General features: G+C 48.5%; 1 protein-coding gene across 1 annotated transcript in view; it reads right to left on the bottom strand.

Moving 5' to 3' along the window:
• The window catches only part of exoc6b (exocyst complex component 6B), a 180,225-nt gene that overhangs the window by 51,364 nt on the left and 103,861 nt on the right, over nucleotides 1-25,000 (bottom strand). The window contains exons 16-18 of the mRNA XM_064931017.1: nucleotides 21,148-21,259; nucleotides 18,135-18,269; nucleotides 12,517-12,696 (exon numbers count right to left, since the gene is read on the bottom strand). Of these exons, the coding sequence (XP_064787089.1) occupies nucleotides 12,517-12,696; nucleotides 18,135-18,269; nucleotides 21,148-21,259 (427 nt within the window). The remainder of the gene's footprint in view (nucleotides 1-12,516; nucleotides 12,697-18,134; nucleotides 18,270-21,147; nucleotides 21,260-25,000) is intronic.

A 25,000-nucleotide genomic window follows, 5' to 3' on the forward strand; every position in this document is an offset into this window, starting at 1 on the left:
AAGTAGGGTGACCTATAACAGCCAGGCTGAACTAGGTAGGGTGACCTATAACAGCCAGGCTGAACTTAGTAGGGTGACCTATAACAGCCAGGCTGAACTAGGTAGGGTGACCTATAACAGCCAGGCTGAACTAAGTAGGGTGACCTATAACAGCCAGGCTGAACTAGGTAGGGTGACCTATAACAGCCAGGCTGAACCAGGTAGGGTGACCTATAACAGCCAGGCTGACCTATAACAGCCAGGCTGAACTAAGTAAGGTGACCTATAACAGCCAGGCTGCACCAAGTAGGGTGACCTATAACAGCCAGGCTGAACTAGGTGGGGTGACCTATAACAGCCAGGCTGAACTAAGTAGGGTGACCTATAACAGCCAGGCTGAACCAAGTAGGGTGACCTATAACAGCCAGGCTGAACTAAGTAGGGTGACCTATAACAGCCAGGCTGAACTAGGTAGGGTGACCTATAACAGCCAGGCTGAACTAAGTAGGGTGACCTATAACAGCCAGGCTGAACTAGGTAGGGTGACCTATAACAGCCAGGCTGCACTAAGTAGGGTGACCTATAACAGCCAGGCTGAACCAAGTAGGGTGACCTATAACAGCCAGGCTGAACTAAGTAGGGTGACCTATAACAGCCAGGCTGAACCAAGTAGGGTGACCTATAACAGCCAGGCTGAACTAAGTAGGGTGACCTATAACAGCCAGGCTGAACTAAGTAGGGTGACCTATAACAGCCAGGCTGCACTAAGTAGGGTGACCTATAACAGCCAGGCTGAACTAAGTAGGGTGACCTATAACAGCCAGGCTGAACTAAGTAGGGTGACCTATAACAGCCAGGCTGCACTAAGTAGGGTGACCTATAACAGCCAGGCTGAACTAAGTAGGGTGACCTATAACAGCCAGGCTGAACTAAGTAGGGTGACCTATAACAGCCAGGCTGAACTTAGTAGGGTGACCTATAACAGCCAGGCTGAACTAAGTAGGGTGACCTATAACAGCCAGGCTGAACTTAGTAGGGTGACCTATAACAGCCAGGCTGAACTTAGTAGGGTGACCTATAACAGCCAGGCTGAACCAAGTAGGGTGACCTATAACAGCCAGGCTGAACTAAGTAGGGTGACCTATAACAGCCAGGCTGAACTAAGTAGGGTGACCTATAACAGCCAGGCTGAACTTAGTAGGGTGACCTATAACAGCCAGGCTGAACCAAGTAGGGTGACCTATAACAGCCAGGCTGAACTAAGTAGGGTGACCTATAACAGCCAGGCTGAACTAAGTAGGGTGACCTATAACAGCCAGGCTGAACTAAGTAAGGTGACCTATAACAGCCAGGCTGAACTAAGTAGGGTGACCTATAACAGCCAGGCTGAACTAAGTAGGGTGACCTATAACAGCCAGGCTGCACTAAGTAGGGTGACCTATAACAGCCAGGCTGAACTAGGTAGGGTGACCTATAACAGCCAGGCTGACCTATAACAGCCAGGCTGAACCAAGTAGGGTGACCTATAACAGCCAGGCTGAACTAGGTAGGGTGACCTATAACAGCCAGGCTGAACTAAGTAGGGTGACCTATAACAGCCAGGCTGAACTAGGTAGGGTGACCTATAACAGCCAGGCTGACCTATAACAGCCAGGCTGAACCAAGTAGGGTGACCTATAACAGCCAGGCTGAACTAGGTAGGGTGACCTATAACAGCCAGGCTGAACTAAGTAGGCTGACCTATAACAGCCAGGCTGAACTAAGTAGGGTGACCTATAACAGCCAGGCTGAACTAAGTAGGGTGACCTATAACAGCCAGGCTGAACTACGTAGGGTGACCTATAACAGCCAGGCTGAACTAAGTAGGGTGACCTATAACAGCCAGGCTGAACTAAGTAGGGTGACCTATAACAGCCAGGCTCAACTAAGTAGGGTGACCTATAACAGCCAGGCTGAACTAAGTAGGGTGACCTATAACAGCCAGGCTGAACTTAGTAGGGTGACCTATAACAGCCAGGCTGAACTAAGTAGGGTGACCTATAACAGCCAGGCTGAACCAAGTAGGGTGACCTATAACAGCCAGGCTGAACTAAGTAGGGTGACCTATAACAGCCAGGCTGAACTAAGTAGGGTGACCTATAACAGCCAGGCTGAACCAAGTAGGGTGACCTATAACAGCCAGGCTGAACCAAGTAAGGTGACCTATAACAGCCAGGCTGAACTTAGTAGGGTGACCTATAACAGCCAGGCTGAACTAAGTAGGGTGACCTATAACAGCCAGGCTGAACCAAGTAGGGTGACCTATAACAGCCAGGCTGAACTAAGTAGGGTGACCTATAACAGCCAGGCTGAACCAAGTAAGGTGACCTATAACAGCCAGGCTGAACTAAGTAGGGTGACCTATAACAGCCAGGCTGAACTAAGTAGGGTGACCTATAACAGCCAGGCTGAACTAAGTAGGGTGACCTATAACAGCCAGGCTGAACTAAGTAGGGTGACCTATAACAGCCAGGCTGAACTAAGTAGGGTGACCTATAACAGCCAGGCTGAACCAGGTAGGGTGACCTATAACAGCCAGGCTGAACCAAGTAGGGTGACCTATAACAGCCAGGCTGAACTAAGTAGGGTGACCTATAGCAGCCAGGCTGAACTAAGTAGGGTGACCTATAACAGCCAGGCTGAACTATAACAGCCAGGCTGAACTTAGTAGGGTGACCTATAACAGCCAGGCTGAACTTAGTAGGGTGACCTATAACAGCCAGGCTGAACTTAGTAGGGTGGCCTATAACAGCCAGGCTGAACTTAGTAGGGTGACCTATAACAGCCAGGCTGAACTAGGTAGGGTGACCTATAACAGCCAGGCTGCACTAAGTAGGGTGACCTATAACAGCCAGGCTGAACTAAGTAGGGTGACCTATAACAGCCAGGCTGAACTTAGTAGGGTGACCTATAACAGCCAGGCTGAACTTAGTAGGGTGACCTGTAACAGCCAGGCTGAACCAGGTAGGGTGACCTATAACAGCCAGGCTGAACTTAGTAGGGTGACCTATAACAGCCAGGCTGAACTTAGTAGGGTGACCTATAACAGCCAGGCTGAACTAGGTAGGGTGACCTATAACAGCCAGGCTGAACCAAGTAGGGTGACCTATAACAGCCAGGCTCAACTAAGTAGGGTGACCTATAACAGCCAGGCTGACCTATAACAGCCAGGCTGAACCAAGTAGGGTGACCTATAACAGCCAGGCTGAACCAAGTAGGGTGCCCTATAACAGCCAGGCTCAACTAAGTAGGGTGACCTATAACAGCCAGGGTGACCTATAACAGCCAGGCTGAACTTAGTAGGGTGACCTATAACAGCCAGGCTGAACTAGGTAGGGTGACCTATAACAGCCAGGCTGCACTAAGTAGGGTGACCTATAACAGCCAGGCTGAACTAGGTAGGGTGACCTATAACAGCCAGGCTGAACTAAGTAGGGTGACCTATAACAGCCAGGCTGAACTAAGTAGGGTGACCTATAACAGCCAGGCTGAACTAAGTAGGGTGACCTATAACAGCCAGGCTGAACCAAGTAGGGTGACCTATAACAGCCAGGCTGAACTAAGTAGGGTGACCTATAACAGCCAGGCTGCACTAAGTAGGGTGACCTATAACAGCCAGGCTGAACTAGGTAGGGTGACCTATAACAGCCAGGCTGAACCAAGTAGGGTGACCTATAACAGCCAGGCTCAACTAAGTAGGGTGACCTATAACAGCCAGGGTGACCTATAACAGCCAGGCTGAACTAAGTAGGGTGACCTATAACAGCCAGGCTGAACCAAGTAGGGTGACCTATAACAGCCAGGCTGAACCAAGTAGGGTGACCTATAACAGCCAGGCTCAACTAAGTAGGGTGACCTATAACAGCCAGGCTCAACTAAGTAGGGTGCCCTTCAACACACAGCCACAACCATTGTCCTCACTTGAGGAAGGAGGCACTGAAACCATTAGATATGAACAACGAATGTTTATACAATACAAGCCTCACGACCATTACTGTTTGACATATCAACAAAGAGGAACCAACAAGGAGAAAAATGGGGCTGCTTTGGGAAGCGGCACACACACACGTAGCTGTCAGGAACTATTAGAGGATGAGGAGTGGTGGGTAGAGGAGAACTGGGTGGAGGGGAGAACGGGGTAGAGAGGAGAACGGGGTGGGAGAGGAGAACGGGGTGGGAGAGGAGAACGGGGTGGAGGGGAGGGAAGAGGCACACACACACGTAGCTGTCAGGAACTATTAGAGGATGAGGAGTGGTGGGTAGAGGAGAACTGGGTGGAGGGGAGAACGGGGTAGAGAGGAGAACGGGGTGGGAGAGGAGAACGGGGTGGGAGAGGAGAACGGGGTGGAGGGGAGGGAAGAGGCACACACACACGTAGCTGTCAGGAACTATTAGAGGATGAGGAGTGGTGGGTAGAGGAGGACTGGGTGGAGGGGAGAACGGGGTAGAGAGGAGAACGGGGTGGGAGAGGAGAACGGGGTAGAGAGGAGAACGGGGTGGAGGGGAGGGAAGAGGAGAACGGGGTGGAAGAGGAGAACGGGGTGGGAGAGGAGAACGGGGTGGAAGAGGAGAACGGGGTGGAAGAGGAGAACGGGGTGGAGGGGAGGGAAGAGGAGAACGGGGTGGGAGAGGAGAACGGGGTGGAAGAGGAGAACGGGGTGGGAGAGGAGAACGGGGTGGAAGAGGAGAACGGGGTGGGAGAGGAGAACGGGGTGGAAGAGGAGAACGGGGTGGAAGAGGAGAACGGGGTGGAAGAGGAGAACGGGGTGGAGGGGAGGGAAGAGGAGAACGGGGTGGAAGAGGAGAACGGGGTGGGAGAGGAGAACGGGGTGGGAGAGGAGAACGGAGTGGAAGAGGAGAACGGGGTGGAAGAGGAGAACGGGGTGGAAGAGGAGAACGGGGTAGAGAGGAGAACGGGGTGGGAGAGGAGAACGGGGTAGAGAGGAGAACGGGGTAGAGAGGAGAACGGGGTAGAGAGGAGAACGGGGTGGAAGAGGAGAACGGGGTAGAGAGGAGAACGGGGTAGAGAGGAGAACGGGGTAGAGAGGAGAACGGGGTAGAGAGGAGAACGGGGTAGAGAGGAGAACGGGGTGGGAGAGGAGAACGGGGTAGAGAGGAGAACGGGGTAGAGAGGAGAACGGGGTAGAGAGGAGAACGGGGTAGAGAGGAGAACGGGGTGGGAGAGGAGAACGGGGTAGAGAGGAGAACGGGGTAGAGAGGAGAACGGGGTAGAGAGGAGAACGGGGTGGAAGAGGAGAACGGGGTAGAGAGGAGAACGGGGTAGAGAGGAGAACGGGGTAGAGAGGAGAACGGGGTAGAGAGGAGAACGGGGTAGAGAGGAGAACGGGGTAGAGAGGAGAACGGGGGGTAGAGAGGAGAACGGGGTAGAGAGGAGAACGGGGTAGAGAGGAGAACGGGGTAGAGAGGAGAACGGGGTGGAGGGGAGGGAAGAGGAGAACGGGGTGGAAGAGGAGAACGGGGTGGGAGAGGAGAACGGGGTGGAAGAGGAGAACGGGGTGGGAGAGGAGAACGGGGTGGGAGAGGAGAACGGGGTGGAAGAGGAGAACGGGGTGGAAGAGGAGAACGGGGTGGGAGAGGAGAACGGGGTGGGAGAGGAGAACGGGGTGGAAGAGGAGAACGGGGTGGGAGAGGAGAACGGGGTGGAAGAGGAGAACGGGGTGGAGGGGAGGGAAGAGGAGAACGGGGTGGAAGAGGAGAACGGGGTGGAAGAGGAGAACGGGGTGGAAGAGGAGAACGGGGTGGGAGAGGAGAACGGGGTTGGAGAGGAGAACGGGGTGGAAGAGGAGAACGGGGTAGAGAGGAGAACGGGGTAGAGAGGAGAACGGGGTGGAAGAGGAGAACGGGGTGGAAGAGGAGAACGGGGTGGGAGAGGAGAACGGGGTAGAGAGGAGAACGGGGTAGAGAGGAGAACGGGGTAGAGAGGAGAACGGGGTAGAGAGGAGAACGGGGTAGAGAGGAGAACGGGGTAGAGAGGAGAACGGGGTAGAGAGGAGAACGGGGTGGGAGAGGAGAACGGGGTGGGAGAGGAGAACGGGGTGGAAGAGGAGAACGGGGTGGAAGAGGAGAACGGGGTGGAAGAGGAGAACGGGGTGGAAGAGGAGAACGGGGTGGAAGAAGAGAACGGGGTGGGAGAGGAGAACGGGGTGGGAGAGGAGAACGGGGTGGGAGAGGAGAACGGGGTGGAAGAGGAGAACGGGGTAGAGAGGAGAACGGGGTAGAGAGGAGAACGGGGTGGAAGAGGAGAACGGGTAGAGAGGAGAACGGGGTAGAGAGGAGAACGGGGTAGAGAGGAGAACGGGTGGGAGAGGAGAACGGGGTGGAAGAAGAGAACGGGGTGGAAGAGGAGAACGGGGTGGGAGAGGAGAACGGGGTGGGAGAGGAGAACGGGTAGAGAGGAGAACGGGGTAGAGAGGAGAACGGGGTAGAGAGGAGAACGGGGTAGAGAGGAGAACGGGGTGGGAGAGGAGAACGGGGTGGGAGAGGAGAACGGGGTGGAAGAGGAGAACGGGGTGGAAGAGGAGAACGGGGTGGAAGAGGAGAACGGGGTGGGAGAGGAGAACGGGGTGGGAGAGGAGAACGGGGTGGGAGAGGAGAACGGGGTGGGAGAGGAGAACGGGGTGGGAGAGGAGAACGGGGTGGGAGAGGAGAACGGGGTGGAAGAGGAGAACGGGGTAGAGAGGAGAACGGGGTGGAAGAGGAGAACGGGGTGGAGAGGAGAACGGGGTGGGAGAGGAGAACGGGGTGGAAGAGGAGAACGGGGTGGAAGAGGAGAACGGGGTGGAAGAGGAGAACGGGGTGGAAGAGGAGAACGGGAGCGAGAGGAGAACGGGGTGGGAGAGGAGAACGGGGTGGGAGAGGAGAACGGGGTGGAAGAGGAGAACGGGGTGGAAGAGGAGAACGGGGTGGAAGAGGAGAACGGGGTGGGAGAGGAGAACGGGGAGGGAGAGGAGAACGGGGGGGAAGAGGAGAAAGGGGTGGGAGAGGAGAACGGGGTGGGAGAGGAGAACGGGGTGGGAGAGGAGAACGGGGTGGGAGAGGAGAACGGGGTGGGAGAGGAGAACGGGGTGGGAGAGGAGAACGGGGTGGGAGAGGAGAACGGGGTGGGAGAGGAGAACGGGGTGGGAGAGGAGAACGGGGGTGGGAGAGGAGAACGGGGTGGGAGAGGAGAACGGGGTGGGAGAGGAGAACGGGGTGGGAGAGGAGAACGGGGTGGGAGAGGAGAACGGGGTAGAGAGGAGAACGGGGTAGAGAGGAGAACGGGGTGGAAGAGGAGAACGGGGTAGAGAGGAGAACGGGGTGGGAGAGGAGAACGGGGTGGGAGAGGAGAACGGGGTGGGAGAGGAGAACGGGGTGGGAGAGGAGAACGGGGTGGGAGAGGAGAACGGGTTGGGAGAGGAGAACGGGTTGGGAGAGGAGAACGGGTTGGGAGAGGAGAACGGGGTGGAAAGAGGAGAACGGGGTGGAAAGAGGAGAACGGGGTGGAAAGAGGAGAACGGGGTGGAAAGAGGAGAACGGGGTGGAAAGAGGAGAACGGGGTGGACAGTTTCACTTTATTTTTTTCTCTCCTGAGTCTTGGTTAAAATAAATATGCAGCGTGACCAGGATCAGCTCCATGAGAAGGTTTCCCCCACATGCCAGAGTCTCTGTCTGGTCAAAACACACATCCATGACGCAGCCAAGTCAGTGTCACAGGGCTGTGGGTTGGAGGCATCTGGGAGAGGCCAACAACAGAGGAATGTTATTCACTCTTCAGGAGATGTTAATTAAAGGGCTGGCCAGTCAAAAGGAACCCAGGGGGTCAAATCCATACAGTTAGGGCCAAGGGGTGGTTATTTGGTTATTTCTGAGCAAGTCCCGGTGTTAATCACAGAGGACGAGATCCCAACTGGCCCACTATTCCCACGAGTAGTGCACTATAAAGGGAATAGGGGGCCATTTGGGACTCAGGCGGCGTCCAAAAGTTTTTAAAAAGGTGTCTGTTAAGGGGAGTCCCAACCTCATAGCAAAATATTTTACTCTTCAGCCAATCAGAATCTCTTTCAGGAGCTGTCACCCAATCAGAATCTCTTTCAGACTTTTAGGAGCTGCCACCCAATCAGAATCTCTTTTAGGAGCTGTCAATCAATCAGAATCTCTTTTAGGAGCTGTCAATCAATCAGAATCTCTTTCAGACTTTTAGGAGCTGCCACCCAATCAGAATCTCTTTTAGGAGCTGTCAATCAATCAGAATCTCTTTCAGACTTTTAGGAGCTGTCACCCAATCAGAATCTCTTTCAGACTTTTAGGAGCGGTCACCCAATCAGAATCTCGTTCAGACTTTTAGGAGCGGTCACCCAATCAGAATCTCTTTCAGAATTTTAGGAGCGGTCACCCAATCAGAATCTCTTTCAGACAATCAAAGTGTCTGTCCATCAGAATAAGTAAAAGCAACATCCGCCAGTCAGTCCATACATGTATTCTTGACAAAAACCAGGCGACCGTGCATCACGCTCATGCTCTGTGGTCTTGTTACGGTCGGTAACACTCAAACTGTACTTACCGGCAGTCTAGCGTGTTCTATGGCACTACCCTACGGGAAAGAGAGCAAGTCGGGGGTTCAAGGGTGAAGGGTAATTTGGGAGTCGGCCTCAAAAAAAAAAAATCGGTCCGAGGTCAAACCCGCTTTCTCAATCTCGTCAAATCAAAAGTTTAACAGGTGGCGTACACAGTTTAACAGGTGGCGTACACAGTGTAACAGGTGTTATAGCAGTGCAGAGGAAATTACGTTACTCCTGCTCCTAACAATCTAAAACTTAAATTTAATTAATTTAATTATTATTATTAAATTATTATTTAATTTAACTTAATTTAGGGGGAAATACACTTTTATAAAGACAAGAAATCAAGAAGGGCGGATTAACAACCCCCCAAAAAGGACTGTGGCATTAATAACATGCAATCTATATCCGTATACGAATATATAGAGAGGAGATATTAGACTGAGCTATGAATCCAGTACATAGTAAATATGACCCTGATACAGACCCAGGACACAGACCCAGATCGGAGACATGTAAACATTTAAGACCAGGGTTCGCAAACACTTTCACATGCGTTAGTAGTAGATGTCTTCACGGGTCCAACAGACCCAGAATTCCGAGACCAGAACCCGGGACCCCTGCGTTAGTAGTAGATGTCTTCACGGGTCCAACAGACCCAGAATTCAGAGACCGGGACCCCTGCGTTAGTAGTAGATGTCTTCACGGGTCCAACAGACCCAGAATTCAGAGACCGGGACCCCTGCGTTAGTAGTAGATGTCTTCACGGGTCCAACAGACCCAGAATTCAGAGACCAGAACCCGGGACCCCTGCGTTAGTAGTAGATGTCTTCACGGGTCCAACAGACCCAGAATTCAGAGACCGGGACCCCTGCGTTAGTAGTAGATGTCTTCACGGGTCCAACAGACCCAGAATTCAGAGACCAGAACCCGGGACCCATGCGTTAGCAGTAGATGTCTTCACGGGTCCAACAGACCCAGAATTCAGAGACCGGGACCCCTGCGTTAGTAGTAGATGTCTTCACGGGTCCAACAGACCCAGAATTCAGAGACCAGAACCCGGGACCCCTGCGTTAGTAGTAGATGTCTTCACGGGTCCAACAGACCCAGAATTCAGAGACCGGGACCCCTGCGTTAGTAGTAGATGTCTTCACGGGTCCAACAGACCCAGAATTCAGAGACCAGAACCCGGGTCTTTTGTCTCGGATCTGGGTTGGGTCTGATACAAATGCCACGAGTCTCGGGTTCGTGCAATTAAAATATACTGACCGACTGGACCCGTCCTCTGTTAATTTAACGTGTGTGAGTCGATGAGAACTGCGTGAGCTTGTTATTCGTGTCAGCCAATTGCAACACAATAAAAAGTTTTGCTTATGTCCAACTGAAACTGGTTCTGACTGCTCATGCTCAGAGAGTAAAAGGAGCATTGGCTACTATGGGTTGAAAAGACGGAGGCCTTTTCGGGTAAAATGAAAGTTAGAGGTGAAAGAGCATCGTGAAAACCAGCCTACAAGGGGAATGTTTGTCCTCTGGGACAAGTGTTAATGGACACAGATGAGAAAAACGTTGGCCTAATGGACTGTGTCCAACCTCGCTATTCAGGTTTGATGTAATTTTCAAACTTGTATTTATTTTTTTACATCGTCGCCATCCGTTTCATTATTATTATTGTAGGTCCATTTAATAATCTAATCCAATTCTTTATATATTGCAAAAAGTGTTTTGTTTCATTTTGTTGATACATGTTCAGTGGTTAAATTAAGATCGAACTGTCTTTTTAATTAGCATTAAAATAGGTATGTTGTAAAATAAATGCCTATTACAATTTTTTAGTATTATTAGCCTGTTCAAAAATGTCCTAAAAAGGTTTAAAAATCGGTTCTCTAGGCCTAATCTTCTCTTCCTTAAACTCATATGTTTATATTAATATCAAAGCCCTAATATCAAACCCCTAATTAGTTTATATTAATATCAAACCCCTAAGCCTATACAGTTGAAGTGGGAAGTTTACATACACTTAGGTTGAAACTCATTTCTCAGCCACTCAACAAATTTCTTGTTTAACAAACTATAGTTTTGGCAAGTCAGTTAGGACATCTACTTTGTGCATGACAAGTAATTTTTTCAAACAATTGTTTACAGACAGATTATTTCTGTCTTTCACAGATTATGACCCAATTCCAGTGGGTCAGAAGTTTACATACACTAAGTTGACTGTGCCTTCAAACAGCTTGGAAAATTCGGCTTTAGAAGCTTCTGATAGGCTAATTGACATCAATTGAGTCAATTGGAGGTGCATCTGTGGATTTATTTCAAGGCCGACCTTCAAACTCAGTGCCTCTTTGCTTGACATCATGGGAAAATCAAAAGAAATCAGCCAAGACCTCCAAAAACAAATTGTAGATCTCCACAAGTCTGGTTCATCCTTGCGAGCAATTTCCAAACGCCTGAAGGTACCACGTTCATCTGTACAAACAATAGTACGCAAGTATAAACACCATGGGACCACGCAGCCGTCATAACGCTCAGGAAGGAGACGCGTTCTGTCTCCGAGAGATGAACGTACTTTGGTGCGAAAAGTGCAAATCAATCCCAGAACAGCAAAGGACCTTGTGAAGATGCTGGAGGAAACTGGTACAAAAGTATCTATATCCACAGTTAAACAAGTCCTATATCGACATAACCTGAAAGGCCGCTCAGCAAGGAAGAAGCCACTGCTCCCCCAAAACCGCAACAAAACAGCCAGACTACGGTTTGCAACTGCACAAGGGTACAAAGATTGTACTTTTTGGAGAAATGTCCTCTGGTCTGATGAAACAAAAATAGAACTGTTTGGCCATAATGACCATCGTTAAGTTTGGAGGAAATAGGGGAGGCTTGCAAGCCGAAGAACACCATCCCAACCGTGAAGCACGGGGGTGGCAGCATCATGTTGTGGGGTGCTTTGCTACAGGAGGGACTGGTGCACTTCACAAAATAAGTGTCATCCTGAGGAATGAAAATGATGTGGATATATTGAAACCTGGTTCCTCTCTACCCAGTGGAGGACTGGTCACCCCTCAGAGCCTGGTTCCTCTCTACCCAGTAGAGGACTGGTCACCCCTCAGAGCCTGGTTCCTCTGGTCTACCTAGTACACCCAGTGGAGGACTGGTCACCCCTCAGAGCCTGGTTCCTCTCTACCCAGTGGAGGACTGGTCACCCCTCAGAGCCTGGTTCCTCTGGTCTACCCAGTACAGCCAGTAGAGGACTGGTCACCCCTTAGAGCCTGGTTCCTCTCTACCCAGTACAGCCAGTAGAGGACTGGTCCCCCCTCAGAGCCTGGTTCCTCTCAACCCAGTACAGCCAGTAGAGGACTGGTCACCCCTCAGAGCCTGGTTCCTCTGGTCTACCCAGTACAGCCAGTAGAGGACTGGTAACCCCTCAGAGCCTGGTTCCTCTCTACCCAGTACAGCCAGTAGAGGACTGACCACCCCTCAGAGCCTGGTTCCTCTCTACCCAGTACAGCCAGCTGGTTCCTGGTTCCTCTCTACCCAGTACAGCCAGTAGAGGTAGCTACCAGCTGGTTCTTCTAGATTTATTCCTTCCAGACAGTTTTTTCAACTGTGGTTTTACTTCGTGTTCAGGCCCGGGATCTCTAAAGCACTGATCTGTAAAGGCATTTATAAAATTAATTTGATTGATTAATTTATACTGACCAGCAGGTGTGTGAAGACAGAGAAGGTGTGTGTATGTGAGATACTAACAAGCCAGATGTGTGAAGACAGAGAAGGTGTGTGTATGTGAGATGCTAACCCGCCAGGTGTGTGAAGACAGAGAAGGTGTGTGTATGTGAGATGCTAACCCGCCAGGTGTGTGAAGACAGAGAAGGTGTGTGTATGTGAGATGCTAACGCGCCAGGTGTGTGAAGACAAAGAAGGTGTGTGTATGTGAGATACTAACCGGCAGGTGTGTGAAAACAGAGAAAGTGGAACAGAGGAAGGCGATGAGGTCACTCAGGTAGTCGCTCGGAGCCCCGCCCCCCTGGGCTGCTGTCCAATCGTAGTCTGCCAGCTGAAGGAACTGGTCGATCTTAGCGTTCAGATTGGTGTAGATCTCCTCTTCTGCTGCATGTCTCGCATCCTGGAGAGAGATTTTTACATTTAGGTCATTTAGCAGATAGGGGAAAGGGGGATACCTAGTCAGTTGTACAACTGAATGCATTCAACTTAAATGTGCCTTCCGCATTTAACCCAACCCCTCTGAATCTGAGAGGTGCGGTCTGCCTTAATCGACATCCACGTCTTCGGCGCCCGGGGAACAGTGGGGTTAACTGCCTTGTTCAGGGGAACAGTGGGGTTAACTGCCTTGTTCAGGGGAACAGTGGGGTTAACTGCCTTGTTCAGGGGAACAGCGGGTTAACTGCCTCGTTCAGGGGAACAGCGGGTTAACTGCCTCGTTCGGGGGAACAACGGGTTAACTGCCTCGTTCGGGGGAACAGCGGGTTAACTGCCTCGTTCGGGGGAACAGCGGGTTAACTGCCTCGTTCGGGGGAACAGCGGGTTAACTGCCTCGTTCGGGGGAACAGTGGGTTAACTGCCTCGTTCGGGGGAACAGTGGGTTAACTGCCTCGTTCGGGGGAACAGTGGGTCAACTGCCTTGTTCGGGGGAACAGTGGGTTAACTGCCTTGTTCGGGGGAACAGTGGGTTAACTGCCTTGTTCGGGGGAACAGTGGGTTAACTGCCTTGTTCGGGGGAACAGTGGGTTAACTGCCTTGTTCGGGGGAACAGTGGGTTAACTGCCTTGTTCGGGGGAACAGTGGGTTAACTGCCTTGTTCGGGGGAACAGTGGGTTAACTGCCTTGTTCGGGGGAACAGTGGGTTAACTGCCTTGTTCGGGGGAACAGTGGGTTAACTGCCTTGTTCGGGGGAACAGTGGGTTAACTGCCTTGTTCAGGGGAACAGTGGGGTTAACTGCCTCGTTCAGGGGAACAGTGGGTTAACTGCCTCGTTCGGGGGAACAGTGGGTTAACTGCCTCGTTCGGGGGAACAGTGGGTTAACTGCCTTGTTCGGGGAACAGTGGGTTAACTGCCTTGTTCGGGGAACAGTGGGTTAACTGCCTTGTTCGGGGGAACAGTGGGTTAACTGCCTTGTTCGGGGGAACAGTGGGTTAACTGCCTTGTTCGGGGGAACAGTGGGTTAACTGCCTTGTTCGGGGGAACAGTGGGTTAACTGCCTTGTTCAGGGGAACAGTGGGTTAACTGCCTTGTTCAGGGGCAGAACGACAGATTTTTACCTTGTCAGCTCAGGGGATTCGATCTAGCAACCTTTCAGGTTAAAGGTCCAACGCTCTAACCACTAGGCTACCCGCCTCTAACCACTAGGCTACCCGCCTCTAACCACTAGGCTACCCGCCTCTAACCACTAGGCTACCCGCCTCTAACCACTAGGCTACCCGCCTCTAACCACTAGGCTACCCGCCTCTAACCACTAGGCTACCTGCTCTAACCACTGGGCTACCTGCTCTAACCACTGGGCTACCTGCTCTAACCACTGGGCTACCTACTCTAACCACTAGGCTACCTGCTCTAACCACGAGGCTACCTGCTCTAACCACGAGGCTACCTGCTCTAACCACTAGGCTACCTGCTCTAACCACTGGGCTACCTGCTCTAACCACTGGGCTACCTGCTCTAACCACTGGGCTACCTACTCTAACCACTAGGCTACCTGCTCTAACCACGAGGCTACCTGCTCTAACCACGAGGCTACCTGCTCTAACCACTAGGCTACCTGCTCTAACCACTAGGCTACCTGCTCTAACCACGAGGCTACCTGCTCTAACTACTAGGCTACCTGCTCTAACCATTGGGCTACCTGCTCTAACCACTAAGGTACACTGCCACCGCTGTAGTGGTGTATGTGGTGTTCCGAGGATAATACAAATGTGGAAAAGTGTGTGTGTAGGTGAAAACAAGTAAAACAGTGTTCCTTCACTCTGTCCTCCTCTCTGGACCTGCCGTTTCAACACAGCACCAAGAACCTGATGCAACCAGGGCCGACGCGGATGACGGTTACTCAGGACACAGTTTCTTCTGAACAGTTCATCCCAGACACCATCCAGAAAATCATTCTGGACTGCACTCATTTGGAGGGAAGGCGTGTTTTTGGAGAGAGATGGAAGGAGATGGACCAAACTCATTCACATACTTTATTTATTTTCTTTGGGGTTCGTATCCATGCTGGTGTTTTCAGATCCAATGGGGAATCCCCAGAATCCCTGTGGGATTCAGAAACTGACAGAAGGTTTCTGTACAACAATGTCTCTTGCACATAATTTCCAGGATCATCTTCTTCGATAACTGGGATGCCAGATCAGCTCGGCGGCAGAGACACGAGCTAGCTGCAATCGGGTCAGTGCAGAGAGACGAGCTAGCTGCAATCAGGTCAGTGCAGAGAGACGAGCTAGCTGCAATCGGGTCAGTGCAGAGAGACGAGCTAGCTGCAATCGGGTCAGTGCAGAGAGACGAGCTAGCTGCTATCGGGTCAGTGCAGAGAGACGAGCTAGCTGCTATCGGGTCAGTGCAGAGAGACGAGCTAGCTGCTATCGGGTCAGTGCAGAGAGACGAGCTAGCTGCTATCGGGTCAGTGCAGAGAGACGAGCTAGCTGCTATCGGGTCAGTGCAGAGAGACAAGCTAGCTGCAATCAGGTCAGTGCAGAGAGACGAGCTAGCTGCAATCAGGTCAGTGCAGAGAGACAAGCTAGCTGCAATCAGGTCAGTGCAGAGAGACAAGCTAGCTGCAATCAGGTCAGTGCAGAGAGACAAGCTAGCTGCAATCAGGTCAGTGCAGAGAGACAAGCTAGCTGCTATCGGGTCAGTGCAGAGAGACAAGCTAACTGCTATCAGGTCAGTGCAGAGAGACAAGCTAGCTGCTATCGGGTCAGTGCAGAGAGACAAGCTAGCTGCTATCGGGTCAGTGCAGAGAGACGAGCTAGCTGCTATCAGGTCAGTGCAGAGAGACAAGCTAGCTGCTATCGGGTCAGTGCAGAGAGACAAGCTAGCTGCTATCGGGTCAGTGCAGAGAGACAAGCTAGCTGCTATCGGGTCAATGCAGAGAGACGAGCTAGCTGCTATCAGGTCAGTGCAGAGAGACAAGCTAGCTGCTATCGGGTCAGTGCAGAGAGACAAGCTAGCTGCTATCGGGTCAGTGCAGAGAGACAAGCTAGCTGCTATCGGGTCAATGCAGAGACGAGCTAGCTGCTATCAGGTCAGTGTAGCAAAATATGGAATCAATATCTGGGCTGCCTGTGATGCGACTTCATCATATGCGGGGAAGCAAGATGAAGGAGCCCCTGAGAAGAACCAAAAGATGCAGGTTGTCCTGGACGTGACACAACACCACATGCGCTAAAAAAATTTTTACTTCGCACATGTTGGGACAGGAGCTCCTCAAGAGGAAGCTGAGCTCCCAGCTCCCAGCTCAGCTGTTGTTAAATACACGGAGCACGCCTATCAATTCCTCTACGTTTGTGTTCACGGCCGAACTCTTCGCTAGTGTCCTACGTGCCAAAGAAAAGCACAAATGCGGTACTCATGAGTACACTGTATAGGGAGAATCTGTGGCCAGGAACATAAAAAAAAACAGAAATCAGAATGGATTAGAATCAAAACACAAAAGGTGGGGTGGACAATTTTAGACAAGCTGGTGACTGACTACAGCTGCTAAATAAAAACCCTACGCTGGCATCTTGTGATATTCTTTAACATCTTGCCGTACAATGCAGGTGCTAAATAAGAACCCTACGCTGGCATCTTGTGATATTCTTTAACATCTTGCCGTACAATGCAGTTGTTTGCAATTTGCCAACTCTGATTGTCTTCGTCTCGTAGTGAGGAGCCAATAAAACGTAGCTAGCTTCATAAACATATTTTGGGGAATTCTGAAATGTGTGTTGGAATAAATGACCAAACTATAAAACTAGCTAGCTACCTGACAGGAGTACCAACTAGCTACTTAGCTCGCTGGGTACATTAAAAACCTCTAGGTTAGTTGTTTTTAAACTCAACAAGGACGTTGTCTCTCCAAACATCACTCTCCCTCGCTTGGGCAAGGGACATTTAAGGTACACGTCATTCAAGGGCTGAGGGTTTAGGGCATAAGAGTTGAGGACCGAGGGCTGTCTACTTTGAGTTTGGACTGCAGCCTAGGTGTCAGTATCAGCATTTGTCTTCAGTAGATTTCCTAGTGTTTACAACAGTCATGTAAACAAACACTATGGCAACCTATGAAAAGAACAAGCTAGCAGTTCATTACAACAATGTTTTCTTACAGAACACACAGAAACGTGCTTTTTTTCTCCAGATTTCAGAAAACATAATAGGACCAGACAGTGTTGTTTTACATCAAAGACAGTGTTCACTTTGGCACCAGTCCAGTGTTGCTAGCTAACTAGCTAAGCTAACTGACTATCTGGCTAGATAGCTAAGCTAATGACCTTGCTGGCTTGCTAAATCAGCTAATTTATTTATTTATTTTTATTTAACCAGGTAGGCCAAGTTCTAATTTGCAACTGCGACCTGGCCAAGATAAAGCAAAGCAGTGTGACACAGACAACAACAGAGTTACACATGGAGTAAAATAGTTGATGTTTAAAGTTGGTGAGGGAAATAAAAGTCTCCAACTTCAGTGATTTTTGCAATTCGTTCCAGTCACTGGCAGCAGAGAACTGGAAGGAAAGGCGGCCAAATGAGGTGTTGGCTTTGGGGATGATTAGTGAGATATACCTGCTGGAAAGTGTGCTACGGGTGGGTGTTGTTATCGCGACCAGTGAACTGAGAAGGCGGAGCTTTACCTAGCATGGACTTATAGATGACCTGGAGCCAGTGGGTCTGGCAACGAATATGTAGCGAGGGCCAGCCGACTAGAGCATACAGGTCGCAGTGGTGGGTGGTATAAGGCGATTTGGTAACAAAACGGATGGCACTGTGATAGACTGCATCCAGTTTGCTGAGTGGAGTGTTGGAAGCTATTTTGTAGATGACATTGCAGAAGTCGATGATCGGTAGGATAGTTTGGCGGCGTGAGTGAAGGAGGCTTTGTGGCGGAATAGAAAGCTGACGTTAATTAAAGTGAGAATGTGACGAGGGCTGCTTGCTTGGTGAAGTGTACTTTTGATTGTTTAATTATTCAAATGCGTTGGCTGTGGCGTTGTGACCTCAAGGAGCAGCTCGTCCTCGTCAGGCAAACTGACGAAAATGAAAATGTATTTTCATGTTTTGTTGTTGTTGTTTATTATATGTATTTAATATCAGCGGAATAAACACAGATACAAATATTTCTGTGAAATGCTTATAAATCGGACGATAATATCGTTCACCGATTTATTGGTTGGGCTCTACTTTACAGTCAGTTCAGTCAATTAAGGTTTATTGATTAAAGTAAGTCAACCACATATCACCGTTAAACTTCTCTCAAGAGTTTCTATCAGCAAAATCAGTGGCTATAAGAAAAAAACAAGTGGTGGATGGAGAGAAGGATGGTTGGGGGGAGGTCTGGTTGTGCATGAACATGTGCATACCTTAAACGTGGACGTCCCGTAGAGCTTGGTAGCGTTGGCGGTATCGGGGGGAACATTAGTGATGTTGGAGATGAACTCCTCCAGGTAAACACATGATGCTTCCAGCTGGGTTGTGTTGATGATCACCTGAACCAGCTAACACACACACACACACACGCACACACACACACACACACACACACACACGTGATCAGGCAGAGGGACACGTCAGAGACCTCATAACCAACATTACCCAACATCCTCTTTAAAAGCTCAGACAAAAAGGTAGGATTGTCACACGTTTCCCTGCCTACAATACTCAGCACCTGTGAAGTGTCACACAGCAAAGACCTTGAAAGCCATCAGTCACTCAGCTCTAACACTCTAAACCAGAAAGCGTCAGTAGTGTTGTTTGGCAATGCATGTCCGTGTACTTAAGGTCTTGATTCTACGCTAGCTGCGCTAATGTTGTTATTTTGTAGAAAGGCCTTTGTTGATACTAGCCAAATGACACCAGCTCGATAACTAACTAGCAAGATGACAAAGAAGATTCTTAATTCACTCTCAATATCCCATACTGCCAGCACCAGCCCAAAACAAAATGTTTAGCTAGCTAGCTAATGTAAACACATTAGTGCAGTGTCCTAAGCTAGCTAGGACACTGCAGCAGTTTCATGGAAAACTAGCAAATCCATTGTGATTTAATTATGTCAATACTAGCTACAGTGGTTAGTTAGCCTGGAGGAAGTATTTAGTGCTGTGTGCATTGTACCTGTGCACTTAGCTAGTTACCATCACATAGCCTACATTGCACATGAAGTGTGACAGGCTCATTTGTGGATGTACGGCAAATATATATTTAAATTTTTGTTTTTTGGTGCCTCCCTTGGGGTTCCGTGCTCTCTGATTGGCTCAAAGTCAAGTTGTTGGCCACAGACAAGCACTGTGATTCTACGGGTAGAAAGGGTAGGGCAGTCACGACCGGGGCAACACTGTGATTCTACGGGGAGAAAGGGTAGGGCAGTCACTACCGGGGCAACACTGTGATTCTACGGGGAGAAAGGGTAGGGCAGTCACGACCGGGGCAACACTGTGATTCTACGGGGAGAAAGGATAGGGCAGTCACTACCGGGGCAACACTGTGATTCTACGGGGAGAAAGGATAGGGCAGTCACTACCGGGGCAACACTGTGATTCTACGGGTAGAAAGGATAGGGCAGTCACTACCGGGGCAACACTGTGATTCTACGGGGAGAAAGGGTAGGGCAGTCACGACCGGGGCAACACTGTGATTCTACGGGGAGAAAGGATAGGGCAGTCACTACCGGGGCAACACTGTGATTCTACGGGTAGAAAGGATAGGGCAGTCACGACCGGGGCAACACTGTGATTCTACGAGTAGAAAGGGTAGGTCCATCGCAGCACTGTGATTCTACGAGTAGAAAGGGTAGGTCCTTCGCTACCGGGGGCAGCAGGTCCCACTTTTGGTCTAGTAAAAGAAGGAACAGACTCCCATTTACATTACATTTAAGTCATTTAGCAGACGCTCTTATCCAGAGCGACTTACAAATTGGTGAATTCACCTTCTGACAAATATATAGTTTAAGTTCCTATTGGCAGGGAGATTCTCAGTGTGTTTCACACTGAACACTGATGATCTAATTCACTGATGTAAATATAGCTTCATCTATATATTAACACTCTCCCTCTTCCTTACTGAGGGAGGGTCACAATGTTTTTTACCTCATCGCAACCCCTTCCTTTAACACTCGAGGATCTCATTAACTCTCTTGCTGTCGCTCACAGAACAAACACACTCCAAATAGAGTCTGAGAAAAGACTCGAGAAAGAGAAAGGATAAGAGACAGAAAGACAGATGGAGAGAGAGAGAGCGAGTGATAAAGAAAGAAACATTGAGTGACTGACACAAACACGGTTCTTTCAGACCTCAGAAATATATCCAGAACGCTGCAACCCGCCGGGTGTTCAACCGTCCCAAGCTCTTCCATGTCCCTCCGCTCCTCCGCACACTCCACTGACCTCCAGTCGAAGCTCGCATCAACTACAAGACCATGGTACTTTCCTAAGGAACTGCCCCTTCCTACCTTCAGGCTATGCTCAAACCCTACACCCCAACCCATCCACTACAAGACCATGGTACTTTCCTAAGGAACTGCCCCTTCCTACCTTCTGGCTAAGCTCAAACCCTACACCCCAACCCATCCACTACAAGACCATGGTACTTTCCTAAGGAACTGCCCCTTCCTACCTTCTGGCTAAGCTCAAACCCTACACCCCAACCCATCCACTACAAGACCATGGTACTTTCCTAAGGAACTACCCCGCCCTGCCTTCAGGCTATGCTCAAACCCTACACCCCAACCCGAGCACTCCGTTCTGTCACTTCTGGTCTCTTGGCACTACGGGAGGCCAGCTCCCACTCAGCCCAGTCCAAGCTCTTCTCTGTCCTGGCACCCCAATGGTGGAACCAGCTTCCCCCTGACGCTAGGACAGCAGAGTCCCTGCCCATCTTCTGAAAACATCTGAACCCCTACCTCTTCAAAGAGTATCTTAAATAAACCCCCCTCTGTGTCCTGAATATAAAGTGTTAAGTTTGGAGCAAATACAACACATCCCAGAGTAGCATTCTTCATATTTCCAAGCATGGTGGTGGCTGCATCATGTTATGGGTATGCTTGTCATCAGCAAGGACTAGGAAGTTTTTTTTAGGATAAAAATAAACAGAATACAGCTAAACATAGGCAAAATGGTTCAGTCTGGTTTGGTCTACTTTCCAACAGACACTGCGGAGACAAACTCACCTTTTCAGCAGTACAATAACCTAAAACACAAGGACAAATATAGACTGGAGCCGTTTACCAAGACAACATCTAATGTTCCTGAGTGACCAATTTGTATATATTCCTCTAAGTACACAAGTGGAACTGCATAAAAAGATATATTATTTTACCATTTTGAAATGTTGATCCCGATGACCCCATTTATTTATAGAAAGAGCGACACCCACTCTTACCTCAGCCAGTCCTACGTTCTTCTTCTTCATTGCGTACTGTAGACAGTTACTGAGCGTTCTGGTTAACAGCAGGTTGGTCGACTTACGGATGACATCATCAATCTCCGTAGAGCTGAAAACACAGAAAGATGATATAACATAAGAGATACACCTGGGGCTTCGAGGTAGCAGTCGGGCTCTGCAAGGTTTCACTGAACTGAATAGGAGAATCTCATGTTTTGCAACAGTTACACATCTAGTGTAGCCTGTAAGACAGGAAGGTTCTTTAAGGGCACGGACACACCGGTAATGTTTGCTGGTAGAGCAGCCAAGTGCAGTTTACAAACCGTGTGAAAATGTCCCTGAAACGCAACACGCCGAGCGGCAAATCGTCACTACGCGCAGTGTGTTTTCTTCTTAACTAAAAGTATAAGTCATTTTGGTGGGGGGGGTGGTTCTACTAAGCGAACATATGGAATATGTTTGTTTTTTTTACCTTTATTTAACCAGGCAAGTCAGTTAAGAACACATTCTTATTTTCAATGACGGCCTGGGAACAGTGGGTTAACTGCCTGTTCAGGGGCAGAACGACAGATTTGTACCTTGTCAGCTCAGGGGTTTGAACTTGCAACCTTCCGGTTACTAGTCCAACGCTCTAACCACTAGGCTACCCTGCCGCCCCGTTTAAGATGGTCATAGCATGGATAATGTAGATAATTGATTATGAATTTTAGGACCCCTGTATGGGGTCAATTTCACACCATATTTATTGAATTCAAAATAAAATACTGAGTACATTTTGTACAATATTTTTCCGTGAAGGGCGGGATTTAGAGGGAGGCGTAGACAATGAGTCTCCATTGGTCGACTAGTTTCGGAGTGACGGTTCATTTTAAACCAATCAATGACTTGAACAGCCGAGGAAAAATGTACTCAATAGGATTGGTTGCTGGGAAAGTTTAACCCAAAACTATTTTTGCATTCGTTTTCAAATATATATATTTTTAAATTATTTGTCAGAGTTTTGCTCTCGCTTCAAAATTATTTAACAAAGGTTATTGGGTTTTGCTTTTGTTATTTTTGTTTACATCAAGTTGCGTTCAATTGTTTGGTTTTTGATTTCAACATCCATTATTTCACTGGTCCTCGAAAATATGTTCACGATTTATTATTTTATTTTGAATTCAATACATATGGCGTGAAAAACCTCACACTCCTGTAGGCATCAAAACATATATTTAAAAGATGATTTGATAAAATATTGAATTTGACACGTTCAGAAATGGCAAAAGAAAAATAAATCACAAGGTTTTGAAATATCTAAAGGATATAAGAAAGCTCAGGAAAAAAATATATATATAAACGTGAACGTGAAACAATTTCAAAAAGTTTACACTTCATATAAGGAAATCAGTCAATTGAAAGAAATGAATTAGGCCCAAATCTATGGATTTCACTTGACATGGGTGGAGCTGGTAGGGCACCGGTGCACCAATAGACTCGTAAGGATTTTAAAGAGACAACACCTAAAAATAAAAAGTTAAATATTGTTCATGAGTGGGTGAATTGAAAAGTCATCAACACAGCATCCTGTCAGATGATGCTGTTCTAAACATTCTAAACAGTGTAGTTGCTAAGTGATAAAGTTTCAGGGTGTTTCCTATTATTTTTTTGCGGCTTAGTTTTTTTTGTCTGCTTTTTTTTGTCTGCTTTTTGTCTTTTTTTGTCTGCTTAGTGCAGTCAGGTCTAGTTATGGTTAAGAGGTTTCAAAAGAGGAGCGATATAATAGCATGTTCTAAATTATACAGACCAGTGAAAAGTTTGGACACACCTACTCAATCAAGATTTATTTAAATGTGTTCTATTATTCTACAATGCAGAATAATAGTGAAGACAAAAAAAAATATGATAAAAAAAACTATGATAAAACACATATGGAATCATGTAGTAACCAAAAAAAAGTGTTAAACAAATCTAAGTATATTTTATTCAAAGTAGCCACCCTTTGCTTTGATCACAGCTTTTCACACTCTTGGCATTCTCTCAACCAGCTTAATGAGGTAGTCACCTGGAAACCAGGTATACAGAAGATAGCCCTATTTGGTAAAAGACCAAGTCCATATTATGGCAAGAACAGCTCAAATCATTACTTTAAGACATGAAGTCAATATGGAACATTTCAAGCACTTAAAAGTTTCTTCAAGTGCAGTCACAAAAACCATCAAGCGCTATGATAAAACTGGCTCTCATGAGGACCACCACAGATTTTTGGTTCCAACTGCAGTGTCTTTGTGAGACGCAGAATAGGTCAACAGATCTCTGCATGTGTGGTTCGAACTGTGAAGCATGGAGGTGGTGGTGTAATGGTGTGGGGGTGCTTTGCTGGTGACACTGATTCATTTAGAATTCAAGGCACATGTAACCAGCATGGTTACCACAGCATTCTGCAGCAATAAACCATCCCATCTGGTTTGCACTTAGCGGGACTATCATTTGTTTTTCAACAGGACAATGACCCAACACACCTCCAGGCTGTGTAAAGGCTATTTGACCAAGAAGGAGAGTGATGGAGTGCTGCATCAGATGACCACAATCACCTGACCTAAACCCAATTGAGATGGTTTGGGATGAGTTGGACCGCAGAGTGAAGGAAAAGCAGCCAACAAGTGCTTAATATATGTGGAAACTCCTTCAACACGGTTGGGAAAAGCATTCCTCATGAAGCTGGTTGAGAGAATGCCAAGAGTGTGCAAAGCTGTCATCAAGGCAAAGGGTAGCTACTTTGAAACATCTGAAAAATATTTAGATTTTTGGGTACGAGAGAGAGTCTAACTACGTAAGTCGAGGCCACAGCGGGACTATGGCTAACAAACACCATTTTGACCAAAACACACACACACACACCAACCAAATCCCTAAATTGTGTCTTATTGTCTTGAGACAACAGGAATCCACAAAAACGTTCTCTGCGCTCCAGGGGGAAACACAGAACTCGAAACAACATTTAGACAATTCCGAGGGAGAAAAATTCCTCAAGTTCAATTTGATGACTTGGCAAAAAAGAGACAAGCGAGACTGATGGAGAGGGAAGAGAGAAAGAGGAGAGAGAAAGAGCGAGGAGAGAAAGAGGAGAGAGTGAACAGAGAAAGAGCAAGGAGAGAAAGAGCCAGGAGAGAGAACAGAGAAAGAGCCAGGAGAGAGAAAGAGCCAGGAGAGAGAAAGAGCCAGGAGAGAGAAAGAGCCAGGAGAGAGAAAAGCCAGGAGAGAGAAAGAGGAGAGAGAGAAAGAGCCAGGAGAGAGAACAGAGAAAGAGCCAGGAGAGAGAAAGAGCCAGGAGAGAGAAAGAGCCAGGAGAGAGAAAGAGCCAGGAGAGAGAAAGAGGAGAGAGAGAAAGAGCCAGGAGAGAGAAAGAGGAGAGAGAGAAAGAGCCAGGAGAGAGAAAAGCCAGGAGAGAGAAAGAGGAGAGAGAGAAAGAGCCAGGAGAGAGAAAGAGAAAAAGAGGAGAGAGAAAGAGAGCAGAGAAAGAGAACAGAGAAGAGAGATTTTAGACAGTGCAGGAGGTCTATGTTGTACAGCGGATAAAGATGAGACACACCAGCTAACAATCAGCAATAACCCCTATATTAGGGTTACAATTATGTTAAGGTTTGGGTTTGTTTGGGTTAAGGTTAGATTTAAGGGGTTAGGGTTAGGGTTCCTATTTAAGGAAAATAGGATTTGGGACGGGAATCAATTATTTAGTCCCCACAAGGATAGCAATACAAAACTGTGTGTGTGTGTTAGTATTGGGGCTATGGTTGACAGAGAAATTAAAGTGAAACAATGCTGACGTACACCTAACGAGTCGAGCAATCAGGGAATTACCAGAAGAAAC

Source organism: Oncorhynchus masou, chromosome 23 (assembly GCF_036934945.1).
Source record: "Oncorhynchus masou masou isolate Uvic2021 chromosome 23, UVic_Omas_1.1, whole genome shotgun sequence".
Classification (NCBI taxonomy): Eukaryota; Metazoa; Chordata; class Actinopteri; order Salmoniformes; family Salmonidae; genus Oncorhynchus; species Oncorhynchus masou.